Source organism: Arvicola amphibius, chromosome 2 (assembly GCF_903992535.2).
Source record: "Arvicola amphibius chromosome 2, mArvAmp1.2, whole genome shotgun sequence".
NCBI lineage: Eukaryota > Metazoa > Chordata > Mammalia > Rodentia > Cricetidae > Arvicola > Arvicola amphibius.
In genome coordinates, this window is record NC_052048.2 from 137,950,054 (window position 1) to 137,965,354 (window position 15,301).

A 15,301-nucleotide genomic window follows, 5' to 3' on the forward strand; every position below is an offset into this window, starting at 1 on the left:
ATGGGAAACTGGCTCACAGCTATGTAGAAACTCTCTAGCATCTTGACCACCGTTCTGTAAATATAAGGCAAACAGACAACTTAAATGTTTCTATGGAAACATTACTGACTCCCGCACCCCTCAGAGACAAATCTTCTGCATGACCAGGTTTCTCTTCCAGTCACACTAAAATCATTTAATCCTTTCCACGAGAGAAGCCTTTCCCTTGTTGCCTCTAGGTTTTCAGAGTAAGGGACGCTTAACACGAGTTTGGTGGAAGCTAATACATGTTACATTTTAAAAACTAAAGAACATCTATAAATTAGATTTTGAAAGAGGTTGGACTGTATAAGCCACTCACATTGGTTTTCACTGGAGTGAGGACAGCCCAGACAGCCTTTCTTCCTGGCTCTCTCTCCACCTCCAATGCAGTCTCATGTCCCTTTCCTTGGCTGTCCTCAGCTGCCATCCTTAACTTTCGCACCAGACCCAAGCCACAGTCAAGACCAGGGCTCTGAAAATCCATTCACATTGATGGGCGGGGGGCAGTGGCCCCTCCCACCTCACTACTGTCTTCTCCCACTCACCCTGCCCATCCTACCTCCCACGAATCATTTGTGGAAATCTTCAAATTGCTTCTTTGTAGTTGGTATTATCCCCTTGGAAGGAATGTGGAGCCAGGTAGGTGGAGCTGGACCAAGCTGCCAGGTGGTTTGGGTGACAGGTGTGGTGAGCAGGCTATAGATTAAAGCCAGGGTGTGGGGATCAGGTACTAGGATCCCTTCAAGAAAGAGTGAGCATCCTCACAGCACATTACTGACCCATGTCCCAACATCCCTGAATGTTGCTGGGACTTCACCTTAACCCAGGACAAATTCTTCTGTTTCTTTCTTCCCAACTCCCATGTGCTGATACCTTCCCAAATGCCTCATAAGCCATGATGAGAAAAATACGTATCTTGTTACTTTGGTCCACAAAGTCCTTTACAAAGTCACAATCTGAATGTTATGGCCACATTTCCAGAGGCGCCAACTCATCCCCAGTCTCCCTCTTCTGCACCCTGCCCCCTGCTTCTGTCAGTCAGATCCGGTACCAGGCCAGTCAGTCTAGAATCAACACAGGCCTTTCTGACTCCCAAATCCTGTCCTTTGTTCAGGTCCTAGCATCATTTTCTCAAAACTTTTACTGCTACATAACGGGGATGGGGCATTGGAGCAATGTGCCTTCCAGAAAAGTGAAGAGCCTTTCCCTCCCGGCAGGCTGCCCAGGAGAAAGTGCACGGAGGAACAGTTTGCTTTGGGGTCACCCAGGTGAGCTGTAAACCCTTCAGGGTGGCTGAGGTGAGGTGGGGATTCTTTTGAGGAGCTCCTCCTTTAACTTGTAGTTTGGTGAGACAGATTCCCCTGTCAAGATACCACTCCAAAATGATGGGCAGAACATTTAATATGCAGAATGCTTTTCCTTCCCTTTACACTGTCGTAAATTACAAAGTATTGCTCACTTCACAAAATAAAACCATTTCCAGATTATTTTTTTTGACAGTATCAAGAAGCATAGAAGCTGCAACGAACAAATCTGTACAGTTGTGAGACATGCTGACAACAGGGAGCAGGTCAAAGTGAGCCCCAGGTGCCTAGATTCTGCCTGCGCCTCTGCAGTCCCCACCACCTTAACACAGCAATCCTCTCCTGGGCGCTCCACAGGTGACAGGCCAGTACACGGGTCATCGTCTCCATCACCTTAACATGGCAATTCTCTTCTGTGCATTCCAAGCAAGACATGTCAGTTCATGGGGCATCTCAGACAATCAAGGGAAAGACATCACAACTGGTTTAAAAAAAAAACCTACATTTACAGTTTTTGTTGTTTTTAAATATTTTGCCTAAGTTACAAATATAGAGATCTTGGTGTGAAAAACTCATGCTAAGATAAATATAGCCAATAGGATGGGTCTCTAGTAATAAAATAAAATCGTGTTAAATTATCTTCCCCACAGAACAACTTTATGACGGAAACACATTTGCTTAAAAAAAAAAGAACCCAACCTTATTTTTTCATAACTTAATAATAGGTTTATTATAAAAGAAAAGTAAGGAACAAGACAACAAAGATTCTGTAGGTTCGTGAGTCATCAAATGTGGAAACGTGGCAAACAACTTCCATTTCCCATTGACATGGACTCGAAGGGCCGGCGGAGGAAAAGTGCCAACTTGCGGGGGGGGGGGGGGCAGGGGCATCCAAATGTCCTCAGGTCACTCTGTGTGACAAGACACAGTCCGCATGTTGTAGGACACAGCCTGGAGATATGGAGAGGCCACAAGCAATTCCATAACACCCTTTGGGGAGTCACGCAATGCTTACAGAAAGGAAACTAACTTGTGGATGCTCAGACCACGCTAGAGTCACTATGAACATACACTACCTCACAGCAGAAAGCCAGTGCCGAGGAGCATGGGCTGTGGAAAGCAGGGGCATGGGGGAGCGGCGAACTGTTATTGAAGCATGAATCAGGACAGAGGTATGTCGAGGTGATACTGCATTCACGGTCAACGTTCACCAGGCATCACAGCAAGAAAAGGGGGGACAAGGGACAGGGCCATAACCAATGCACTGCATTGAGTTCTATTTGCTAAAATAAAATAACATTCTTGCAGCTAAAATAAAATACATTTTACAATATAGGTTTCATTTAACACTTAACATATAGAATTGTCTTCTTTTTTGGAAGGTGGAAAATGTATACTGTACCAAGTACCTTTATGAATTAAGTTCCCTTTTATTAATGGTAAGACTGACGTTTAAAGGTCTACGATTTTTTTTAATAAGTTAAAGAAAGATTTATTAATCACTCTTCCAGCAAAACAGACATACAGACGAGGCACGGCAAAAGACCCAAGGTAAGGGGTTTCCTACCCTCACCCTTGCTCTCACGTGGAGGAGGGAGACACAGTCCCCAACAATGCAGTCCACTGTGGTCCGGGAACTCCTACCACTTGTTTGAAAAACAAATCAAGTGTAAGAAATGGTTTTATTCCGTTAGCGCTACCAGCTCATTTCCCTGATAGATTAGAACAGAACGTCTTCGTTTTCTATTAAAATCTGCACGATCAGCTTTTGGTACCGCATGTCATGGAGGGTGGTGAGGGTACTGTCCTCAGGGGGTCTCATCAGCGTGGGCCCGAACACAATGCCCAGATTTTCTGCGTTCATTAAATTGTCCTTTTCATTCATGGTAACCCTGCAAGGCAAGCACAGAAACTTCAGGCAGATTGGCAGAAGGACTGACATACTAGCTATGCATTTTGGGTCTGAGACCATCTCTGGGTCTCAGGAGGCTGCAAAAACAAGTGGAGACCAAGAACGGCAGGAAGACATCTTTTAAAAGATAATTTTTTGATTTGTTTTCCTTTTTAAGTTCTTGATCCTGCCTTCAGCCAGTAGAACTAAATGACTTACTAGGATCTACTGAGAACACAGTTTAAGGATTGGGAACCTGTCCTTCTTGAAGAAGAGTGTGCAAGCATTGTTTAGGAGACAACAGTTTGAAGGGGCAGGAGGTCACTAGCCGACCCATGGTACCTTCCTCATAGGGAAGTCTGGTTTTTGTCACCACTGCGTACTGGTCTGTATGCTGGAGAGGGGGCTGAGTGTGGATTGGTACCAAAGGAGAAAGACTGTTTGTAGAACAGGCTGCTATGTGTTTAGGAAGACCCTGGCTATTGTCACAGGGCAAGAGAATGGCTGGAATGTGGCCAGACTGGAGGGCAATTGTTTATTATGCCTAGTTCCCAAAGGATGAGGTACAGAGCAGTCATTATTGTTGGACCAGCATCCAGAAAAGAACCAAAGAGGTTTTAAAGAAGATATCTAAGTTCTAAAGTTGCTTTACTGGTTTCTTTGTGGAACGAATGATGATTTTCTAGATTCTTGCCTTCAGGAATTTACTCTTTTAAGAGTGTTCATCATGATAAAAAGGAGTAGGTTCTACAAAACAGAAAACACCGTGTTAAAAACGTGTTTAGGTTCTGCAGAGAAACCATCCCTTGCCCTCTGTTTCTCTGAAGCAGATTCAAATTAGCCACTTAATGTTATTTTTGGTCAACTCAGTTTGAATCGTTTTCCTGTTGCAGAGCTCAAAACACAAGCAGGAGAGAGGCCGCTCTTCACTCTGGGAAGAGGGACCCCAATTGAGAAAAGGTCTCCATCAGATTGGCCTATGGCGCATTTTCTTGATTGATGATTGACATGGGAGGGCCCATCCCACTGTGGGTGGTACCATCCCTGGGCAGGGGGTCCTCCATTGCATCAGTAAATAAGGTAAATAGCACGAGGGAGTAGGCGGAGTTCCTCTATGGCCTCTGCTTCGGCTCCTACCTCCAGGTTCCTGCTCTGACTTCCGTCAGTGATGGGCCATGAGATAGAAATGCTAGCCACATAAACCCTTTCTCCCCTCGCTGCTTTTGGTCATGGTCTTTATCTCAGCAACAGAAACCTAACAGGGACAGAAGTGAGTACCTGAGAAAGGACCTGACCATGCTGTTTTTCTGAGGTCTGTGGAGTGTTTGGAACTTTGGGCTGGGAAAGCCGTCAGTGCTCAGAGTCTAATGGGTGCTCTGTGTGCTCTTGGGAGATAAGAACGCTGAGAACAGCGCAGACATGGAGGCCTGGCTCGTGAAGTTTCAGAAAGAAGCAAAGACTGCCCTCAGGGCTACCCACAGAGTAGTTGGAATTAGGGTTCTGGTCACCTGGGACTGAAGAATCAGCTGGGATTAAGCAGAGACCAGCACTACAAAGTGAAACCTTTGCTTTTTTGGAGGGGACAGCGGTGCTGAAAAATCATCTGTGACTAAGAAATCAGCATCATTGAGGTACAGTCTCCTGGGAGTATGTCCCCAGGGTCAGTATATAGAAGTGTGGTCCAGAGGGAGCCAAGGCTGCATCTCATGCTGGCAGGTAGACTTGGCAGTGGGAAAGGTGTTAGTCTTCCTCTCTGGAGGAGACAGAAGCACCTTTCGAGGGAACAGAGCCGCATTCCTTGGGCATCTCCAGTACCAGTTTCTAGAATCCGTACCACACCAGAGATGCTCTGTGTACTTTCAGTGGGGTGCCCTATTCCTTCCCACCCTGGGTAGATCAGGGAGGTCAGGCGTGGAGATGTCAGCCTACTTTTTGAGGTGGATCATCAGGTATCGCAGGGTCTCATAGTGGGCAGGAGGCAGCAGCATCAGGACCTCATGGACGGCTTCCAGCCTCTCATCGGCATTGGAGATTTCTATAAAGAACACAAAATCAACCACCTTAGACACCAACAGTTCAGAAGGGCGATGAGAAGTCTGCTTTGTCTTTGTTGCAAGTGGGGCATCTGACAAATTCATACAATCTCATATACTCTTTCACTCAGCTTCTTTGTGTCCTGTCTCATTCCAGAAAGAGCTGAGGCTGAGCACTGCATATTTAAACAAACATCTGTGAAGTGGCTTTTGCGCTCACCATCCAGGGAGCAAGAGTACTTCCTAATTCTGGTGGCATATACAGTTTCTGATGTCTGAATTTGTTAAATCTACCAAAGCTCTAATTTCCTCTGTATTGTGTGATAGTGTGCCCTTAAAGCTGTCCAATGACTCTTTCCTTCCTATGCCTCCACATCAAATACATTTTTCAACTCAAGGACATTGGCAGATGAGCCAATCAACAATGCCATCAGTAAAGGCACGTTCACAAAGGCATGGCAAGGGTTAACCTCATGGGCAGCCCAGGTTAGGAAGCAGATACTAGGCACGTTAACAATGGAAGGAAGAGTGTGTGAACTTGGGGCCACTGATAGGTATTGGCAGGCACTCAAGGAAAGCCCTTCTGTTATCCTGGGACAGAAACACGCTGCTGCTAGAACCTTCTCTATCTTGGACAACCAGAACCCAGGAAGGAATGGTTTTGCTAGGGGCAGGACCATAGCTCAACTGGAAAGTACACTGTGCATGGATCTTGTGGTGGTTTGAATGTAACTGGCCTCTACAGGATATATTTAGCCCCTATAATCTCAGGGAGTGGCACTATTAGGAGGTGTGGTTTTGTTGGAGTGGGCGTGGCCCTGTTGGAGGAAGTGTGTCACTGTGAGGGCCAGCTTTGAGGTCTCCTATACTCAGAATACCATCGAGTTTGCCAATCAACTTCCTGTTGCTTGCAAGGTGTAGGACTCTCAAATACTGTCTGCCTGCTCCCACCATGCTTCCACCATGATGATAATAGACTGAACCTCTGAACTGTAAGCAACTCACCACAATTAAATGTTTTTCCTTCATAAGAGTTGCCGGGGTCATGGTGTTTCTTCACAGCAATAGAAACCCTAACTAAGACAGATCTCAACAAGCCCTTGCTTCCTCCTGTCAGGCATTAACATATATACTAAAACCTTTGAAGATATTTAATATCCCACAAAGTCAAAGAAAGTTCCTTAGAGAAGGCTCAGCTTCTCGCCCATGCATCTCAGCATCTAAATTCCTCCCGCTTTGCTACTCCCGTTTACCAGGCAAAGTGAGGCCCCTTCTTTTGACATAACCTTTGCTCGTCCTCTCCCAAGAGCAGTGGGCCCGGCAGGTCAACACTGGATGAGGAATTGTTGGCTGATGGTCCCCTTTATGTAACGTAGGCTAGCTCTGATCTCCAGATCCTTCCAACTCTGCTCCTTAAGTACCACGATTATGCAGCTCTAACTCGGCTGCTTTTATTAACCTTGAACAACACGAACAGGCAAAGCCTGGATGTGGTCTTAGCTGACACACAATGTGACTCTGCACAATGGACAGAAATAGTTTACACATCCTTCCTTGGAGAACACTGAGGGTTTTTTTTTTTTAATTACAGAAATTTACTCTCAGAAAATACTAGAATCGGACTCCCTGTGCTCATGTCTAGAACACACGGAGAAATGATGAGAGGCAGAGCTGCCTGGTTCTCAGCTTCTGCCTATAGAGCCAGACAGGTATGGACGTGGACATGGGACATCTGGTGAGAGCTACCTGGGTTTCTATTTGCTGAAGTTCTGGGCCCTCACCTGACAGGGCCAGTGCTCAGGAAAGTCTTGAAAAGTTCTGAGCTTTAGTTTTCCTGAGAGGAAGAGGCCTGTAGCTCTCCATACTTACTCGCTGCCTCTATAAATTTGGAATATGTGTCATATGTGATGACGGGGATCGGTAAGTCTCTGAAGTACAGTTTCAAGGCTCCCGTGATGATGTTTATGTCTGGGTAGATGTTAGCAGAGATATCAGCCTTCTCACCATCTGCAAAACAGGGAATGGTCAAGTCTCAATAAGATCTTAATTCACCAAGTCAAAGCAGGTACAGGGAAAGGAGAGCCAGCATTGAATGTGTCCTGGCAAGTCCCAGACTCTCAGCTCTTAATGTCAGGAGCCTGGGGTGACAGAAAGAACCCCAGTAAGGGTGGCATGGCGGTGAAGAGGAAGGACAGACAAGAGTACAGTAGGGTGGATCAGGAGCTTCTCTGAGTTCCAGCCCCTGCTAATGAGCCAACAGACATTGATCACAGAAACTCCCTATTGTAGACACACCACCTCATGACAGAGCAACACTCTAGTATGAAGTGACATATGACGGTACACATGCATGAAATGCCATAATGAAACCCATCATTCTGTGGCCAAATAATCTTTTTCTAATTTTTATGTTGTCTTTGCCAGTGTTTTTTGGCCTTGGACTAGAAGACGATATCTGGTTTCAGGCTCGCTGAAGCTTCTTTAAGTCTGACCCTTCCTACTCATAGCACAGGTACAATGACATTTCTTGTTAATTGTTATGATCATTTTTAAGGCATCTCTGTGTGCATATGTATGTGTCTATATATGTGGTATGTGTGTAAAGTATATGTACATGTCTCTTGTGTGCACACATGGAACTGGGAATGACAGTGGTGGCCACCAAGACCCAGCTATCCTCCTATCTCCAACCCCACCGTTCTGGGGTAACAGGCACACATGAGACCATACCTACATTTTTACGTGGGTTCTGGAGATTTGAACTCAGATCCTCATGCTCACTCACCAAGGGCTCTTGCCTGCTAAGCCATCTTCCCGGCACTCTGAAGCATTATATATGTTTTTAAAAATTACATTTATTTTTAGGGGGCCTATCTGTGCCAGGGCACACACACGGCAGTCAGAGAACAACCCGAAGGAGTCACTTATCTCCCCCATCTTGTGGGTGTAGAGTGCTGAACACTGGTTGTAAGGCTTGGTGGCAAGTGCTAACTGAGCCATCTTGCTGGTCCTTAAGTCATATTTTTAACTCTAAAATTTTACTATTAGTATCAATCTATTTCACCTAACACAGGTCATGAGATTTCTTTTTGGAAAAATATTATTCAATTGTATGGAGAGTATTAACCTGCTGTATATGGAGAATTAAAAGCATAAATGCCTTAGCAAATGGTTCTAAGTTTTTAAAGAAACCATAAATAACTAAAAGCACAAACCAAGACATTAAATGCATAGCAGATATGACAGACTATTGAACAATATGATGGTTAAGAGCCAATGCTCCTGGACAGTGTGTGTCCCTAAAGAACAAAGAACTTATCTCCTGAACCCATGCTTTCATCCCCAGCTCTGGAATATTGAGAGAAAAGCTCTCAGTAAGATCCTGAAATGAGGATGCAGATGGTATTCTGGGATGGTATGTGGACAGCTTCCCACTCAAATCTTTCTCAGTCTTCCTTCTGGGGTGACCTGTCTACGGAAACATTTCTCCCAGAGAATCTTAAAGCACGGTTCTTCCTATTTCTGAAGAATGACTCTCAGTAGTTCCCAGACCCCACTTCCACTGTAAGTGAGCTCTCGTTGCTTCATTGATGGTACCAGGATAAGTCAGGCAGCATTAAAGACAGTTCACACTCACCTCTGTCAAATGCCATCTTGACATCTTCAATGTGTTCTGTGAACCCAGAGACTCTGTAAATCCCTTCTGACTTCAATCCTGCAGGGCAGGGGAGAGCAGGAGAGATGAGGAGAACCTTAATTTTGGTGTCCCATAGCATCTAAAAAGCCACTCTAATTTCTACCTGCACTGAGTGCTGGCAGGAACTGAGCAGATTTGGTTAGTGACCTGATCGATGCATCCTGCTCTGTTGCCTACCTGGATTTTTCCTACCAAGCTTCACTTGAGTCTGTCTTCATCTGCTTGTTGGGGATGTGTGGGCTGCTCAGTGGAGGCTGGGTTTGCCTTCTGCCTAGGTGCACAGTGAGCTGAGATCGAAGATTCTCCCTAACTACTTTTGGTCATCAGACTTCCTCTTACCTATTTCACCAATGCAGACAGAGCTTGGCTTTCTCCCTGGCATCTCATTCAGCCGTGTGGTGCTCTTTACATTGCTACCCTTGGAGAATACTAAATTGTATAGCCTCTTGTGTTTAATCATAAGAGAGACAGTATGCTAACGTACCAAGCATGCTTGAAATCAAACATTATTATTCTGTCTTCAGACAGCTAATCATATAAATAGATATGGTAAAATTAAATTCCATTTAATAGTTTGAAAACTTAATCACTATAAGAAAGAGAACCTATTTTTGCCCTCTTGAGTATACTGATGTGTTAAAGACATGCTAAAACTTAGCTCGCTCTCCTACCCAGTGGGTGACATATAAGAGCAAAGTAGCAGGAGGATTAGAGGATCAGATTCCATATATAAAATTGAACTGGTATCAAAACTGAGCTACAGCAAAAAGGAGTGAACTATATAGTCTGTCTAACTCTTGATAACTAACATACATTCCTGGGTTTCAATTTTTACTTTCAAGGCATATGTAATATTGTAATATCTGCCATATGTGAGAGTCTGTACTGAATACAAGGGGTGGGTGACTCTGCTCTTTTCCCGGGACCACGGCAGATATGTGTAATCTCATGAGACTCAACTCTCTCACGGCAGCCATGTTGAATTCTAGCTCTGCTCTCTCATGGCAGGCACGCTTGCTTAATTTTAGCTCTACCAGCTCATGGCAGACGTGCTCAGTTCATCTCTGTGTTTAGCACCCACTGATGAAACTGCCACTGGAAGTGACCCGCAAGACAAAACTTGGGTGTCACTCTGTTCCTGTTGGATACATGCATTGCCAAAGAGGTTGGTCACAGCTGTTTACAGGACATAGTGGTGGACATACAGTCCTACTTATAGAGGGGGGGGACATCTAGGGAGCCCCCCTCAGAAGCTGATGACTGGAGGCTGTCCTGAGAGATGGGCTGTGGTTGGAAGAGCGGCAGAGGCTGCCAGCCAGCCTTCCAGGATTTGTTTTATCTCCCTATTCTAACGGTGGTTCCAAACAACATCCACTGTAGTGGCCACTCATCTCTTTTGTTTGTTTGTTTGTTTTTTTTTACTGTAGATACAATGTGTCCAGTCACCCCCTATTTCTCCTGCTATGCCTTCCTGTGATGAACTGTACTCTCAAGGTGTGAGCCCAATAAATGCTTCCTTTCTCCAGTTGCTGTTGTCTGGTATTGTTATACAAATGACAGTTGTAACTATTACAGCTGGTCATGCAGGAAGAGTGGAAGGAACCAGCACACCCTGTGCCCTGGATGCTGGGCACTGGACAGGTCCCTCGTATGGGTAGACTTGTTTTGATCCTCAGCACCATCTTCTGGGGTACAACTGATTTCACTCACTTTACAGAAGAGGAAGCATTTCCAAAAAGGGAGCAAATTCCTTGTTGAAAGAACTCAGGGTGAAGACATCCTCCTCTGTGACCTGTGCTGCTTTGGATACAGTGTTGTGTTTATCTGTCCCTCTGATTCTCCAATCTGCCACCTTGAGGTTGAGAACGGAGACTTTCATATCATCAATATCTAGAATGTATTTAAATGCTGAGTAAACATTTGCAGAATGTGGACAAGCATGACTTCTATAGCTATGGAAACTAATGATATTGGTTGGCTACAGTATATTTAGCTGTATGTGTGTTTGTGTGTGTAAAAGTTACTGTCATAACGGGCAGTAAAGTGAGTCGGTTTCCTCATTGAAAATGAAAATCAACATAATACAGTAATTATAATATAATTAATATAATAATATAATGATAGCATTTTACAAACCTCTTGCTTCAATTTCCCGAATACAGATGTCTACTACCATGGGTCTCTGAGTATTGTGAGCTTTTACGAGTGTGGTGAGGTCACAACAGTACACTTTCTTGATCCTCTTGAGATCAGGCTGGCAGTCGTTGGGGACATGCTTGGAACACTGTTTGTGTACATTTAACCCACAATCTGTGAACAGAGAAGCCACAATAGCCTCGTTGGGTCCTTTCATCAAATCCCAGGACAAATTATATGCTGCCAAAGTACATATTACAGCACCCAAGGGTTCGATGATCTTTCCTGGAATATTCATCCCACCAGAAGATGGTACTTCCCACTAGATGAGCACAAGATTCATACAGACTATGAAGTTTTATATATCTGAACTGTCCTTATGACTGCCTCTGTTTCATAGACCCAAAGAGCAGAGCACCTAGCTGAGATGCTCAGGGTGCTAATAGGCCTCTTCTCTTTAGACTGGAGTTCCTGGGGAGTCCACAGTGAGCTCTGGGGCATAGATTCTCAACGTTAGTCTTGGCTCATTAAGGGCATGGAGGCTCATTCTAGGCCATGCCTTTAAATCCCGGATGCTCTTTTGTAGGATAACATAATAACTCTGTCTGCAGGACTGTCTGCTCTTTGATTGGTACCCTGCCCTTCCAGAAGTCCAGCCTGGAGATTTAATCCTTCTTGCTGGAAGCTGGAGTGGACCATTCCTTTTCTGCTTGCTATACTGTGACAGAGTGGGGGTGCATTGCCCTGTACTCCTCCAGTACAGTACCCGAGAGCTGATATTTGACGACAAGGCCTTGTAATATGATGATTACAGTAATTATTTATAAAGCTTATATCCAGAGCCAAAGCTGCAAAGGTGCTTTTAAGTTCAATGCACAAATTAAAAGCCTTGTTAGCAGCTGGTATCCACCAACGAACTTTCTCCGCAATTATGCGACACAGTTTGCCTTCTGGAAAAATGAAAGTTTAATGACCAAGTTGCTCACTGTGAATGTGCTCGGCACTTAAAATGTCTTCTCATTGTTTCTCCTAAAAAATATATATAAAATATACAAAAATAATATTTCTATCCGTATAAATTATTGTGCATGCACAATCATGAATATTGTGGCCAGATGCTTATAAGAATAGTGTTAACCACAGCGGAGGTCTGACGCGTGTTGACGTCTGTGCAGTCACCAACGTTGATTCCCAGGTACTAGTCCTGGGCTCAGTTCTCTGCCCTCCCTTTCAAAGGAAAAGTTCTAACTGTCTTAGCTTAATCAGAATGTGAAATTCAACTAAATCCACGTACAAGTCAGTTTCATTTTGATGGAGCTACTGAGTGGGTGTAAATTTAAATTTGGACTGAGCTAGCTAGAACTGGTTTTCTTCCTGGGATCCTGGTTTATAAGGTGGGGATTACGCCAGCACCAGGGGATCATGAAGGTCAAACAGAGGCATAGTGCTTCCTATCTAGCATGGGCCAGCACTGTGAGAATAAAGCGTGCAGGTACACGGAGAGGAGACATGGGGCCTGCCCGGCTGTTCCGTTAGGGAATTTTACTGCATCTTAAAAACATCAATTAAAATTTTATTTTCATTAAATCATAGCAGAATAGACATAAGATATATTTAGAATTTTAACCACTGAATTATAATTTATTTACATTTAATTTCTTAAAATTAAAATTTATTTTTAAATAATTTAATAATTATTTAACTTAACTATTTGTTTATTTATTGCAGACAAGGTTTCACTGTGTATCCCTGACTGACCTGGAACTTGCAACATAGGCCAGGCTGGGCTCTATCTCACAAATACCCAGCTGCTTCTGCGTTTTAAACTGCAGAGTTAAGTGGCATTAAAACCACTGTCGTATAGCTACTGCCGCCACCTGCTATGAAAGCCTGTGTGTTCAGGCAGCACTCCAACTTGATACCCACCAAATAGTGATCTCCCCCCCCCACACACACACACCCTAGACTCACTCACTGGCAGTGACAGCCAGTGGAGTCCTACCTAGATTCTAACAGGTGCATTCCTTTGCACTTTGCTTGGGTTTCCTGCCTTTTATACGAGTGATGAACATTCCATTGTATGTCTATGCTATGTTTTCTGTTTCTCCGTCAGTGGGGTTGGGTTCGATCCATCTTTCATCCACTATGAATAATGTTGCTCTAAGCATAGGCTTACAAGTGTCTGGTGCAGACACTGCCTTTAAATGTTAGAATTACAAGGCAATTCTGTGCTTAATTTTCTTACAAACGTTAAGATATTTAGTTTATTTACATAGAATATGGATCCTATAAAAATTAGGATATTTAAAGCAAATTGAAAATCTGGACAATTAAAAAAACTACATTATGGAGAATTGAGGCCTGTGGGGACTCCCTTGACTATCGATGGCCAGTGTCTAGTTTTCGTGCTCTTCAGGGAAATATTAGACCAAAAAGTAACCACTGGAGACAACTTACACTATAACTTACATTATGTTTCCTTTCAAACAAAATAGAAACAGAAAAAAAATCTCAGAACTCTTCCACCCTAGAGAAAGTCGCTGATTACAGCTAATTGGAGTCCAGAATCCTGTTTCCATAATATTGACTTTGGACCAATTTCCTGCAGAAACTGGATAATATCTGTGACAAGGGATATTTTGGTACATATAATCTGACAGCCCTAACTAACAAGCGCAGGGTAATTCACGTGGTGGATCCCCGCACGCAGGCCTGGAGCTGTGGGATGCCTGTGAAGCCTTGCAGGTCTGTTCTGTGTTCAGCAGAACATTCTGGAGAGGTTGTTTCTGATGTGGGTTTGCCACCTGCCTCAGGTCCAGGACGGGAAGCTAGAATTCCTCACAGAGCAGTTAGGCACTGACTATAGAAGGGACGTTAAGAAAGCACCTTCCAGGCAGAAAGGAAGGCGGAGGATACGTGATCCCTTGAGCTAAATGGGTACCACGGAAAGAGGCACCCCTCAGTGGGAGTCATCAGCTGATTCTATTCATCATGTCCTAGGAAGGAGGCAAGCAGCCACAGAATCTGTGGTATTCCAGTCAACACCAGAGGCAGCTGCTCTTGCTCTCAGCACCAGTGTGTGCCAGGAAAAGCATGGCAGGGTGAGCGGGGAAGCCCAGCTAACATGCTGGTTTGGCAGCCCTTCGCATTTTGTTCAGCGTCTCTTAAAGAAGATGCGTCCCATGACATTTGCTGCTGGGGTTCGCATACAGTTCCAGATGGGAAACACCCCGGGGGTTCAAACTACTTGGAAAGCGAAATGGATTTGATCAAAACACACTGTATGAAATTCTCAAAGGATGAAGTTAAAACATTTAAATTATTTTTGAATTTAAAATCTTAACTTATTTAATGGACATAATTTCACTATCAACTCGATGGCAAAGAACCGGATGTGAGCTCTGGACTGCTGCTGCTTTTAAACTGATGTTTCACCACTTAGCATCTGGCAACTAGCCGTCGCCTGTAGACTCCATCTCCTTTTCATTTAGTAGGAGATAACCGTATCTTCCTTTGGCTGTGCTGGTGAGGGTGCAGGGCATGGTGACGTTGGGGCTAGTGTTTGTGGCGAATACTCCACTCACCACTGTTCCTTCTTATGTCCTGTCTGCTAAACTAAAATGGGGTAAGAAAGATATATAATATGTAGGAAAGATATATAATAAAATGGCATTTTCGAAATCTGTGCAGTTTCATTAGAATCTATTTAAATCATTTTCTCTTAAGGGCTGTGGCCCGTTTGGGGATGCAGGTACATTTTAAGGAAGTGTACTTGTTTGGTGACCTGACTTCTGAGCTCATCTAAGCACAGTCCCTAGCTCTGAAGGCTGCTTCCCACCCTTGTGGAACTAGAGGAGGACAAAGTTTTCTGTCTACCTGAACAGCGGACTCCTTGGGCGATGAGCCCCCACATGAAATTGGCACAGTATTCACACCAGTGTGGGCCTCGGAACGTGTGCACCTGCGGGGCAGACAGAAGAGCACAGGACGTTCAGTCACCTGAAGGCACCGAACCCGACACAGAGCCTCGGCAGCAGCGCTCTGGCCCTGGGCCTTTTTCGGTCCAGTAAGGCAGAGTTGCATACTGTTCTGAAAGAAACACACAGACTTTGATCTTTGAAATTCTCCGTGGATCCAGGATAACCTGGGCGCAGGCAGAATGTGGGGGAAAGAGTGAGAGCACAGGAATACATAGAGACGGAATGAGACCATCACACCC

At 44.5% G+C, this 15,301-nt stretch overlaps 1 protein-coding gene across 2 annotated transcripts in view; it reads right to left on the minus strand.

Annotated features, from left to right (window-relative positions):
• Positions 1-1,404: 1,404 nt before the first annotated feature.
• Positions 1,405-15,301, minus strand: part of Chn2 (chimerin 2) — a 278,546-nt gene continuing 264,649 nt past the window's right edge. For both annotated transcript variants that reach the window (XM_038319598.2, XM_038319599.2), the window contains exons 8-13: positions 14,959-15,043; positions 11,083-11,256; positions 8,887-8,964; positions 7,119-7,256; positions 5,146-5,251; positions 1,405-3,217 (exon numbers count right to left, since the gene is read on the minus strand). In XM_038319598.2, coding sequence (XP_038175526.1) covers positions 3,046-3,217; positions 5,146-5,251; positions 7,119-7,256; positions 8,887-8,964; positions 11,083-11,256; positions 14,959-15,043 — 753 coding nt within the window. In that variant the 3' untranslated portion in view covers positions 1,405-3,045. The remainder of the gene's footprint in view (positions 3,218-5,145; positions 5,252-7,118; positions 7,257-8,886; positions 8,965-11,082; positions 11,257-14,958; positions 15,044-15,301) is intronic.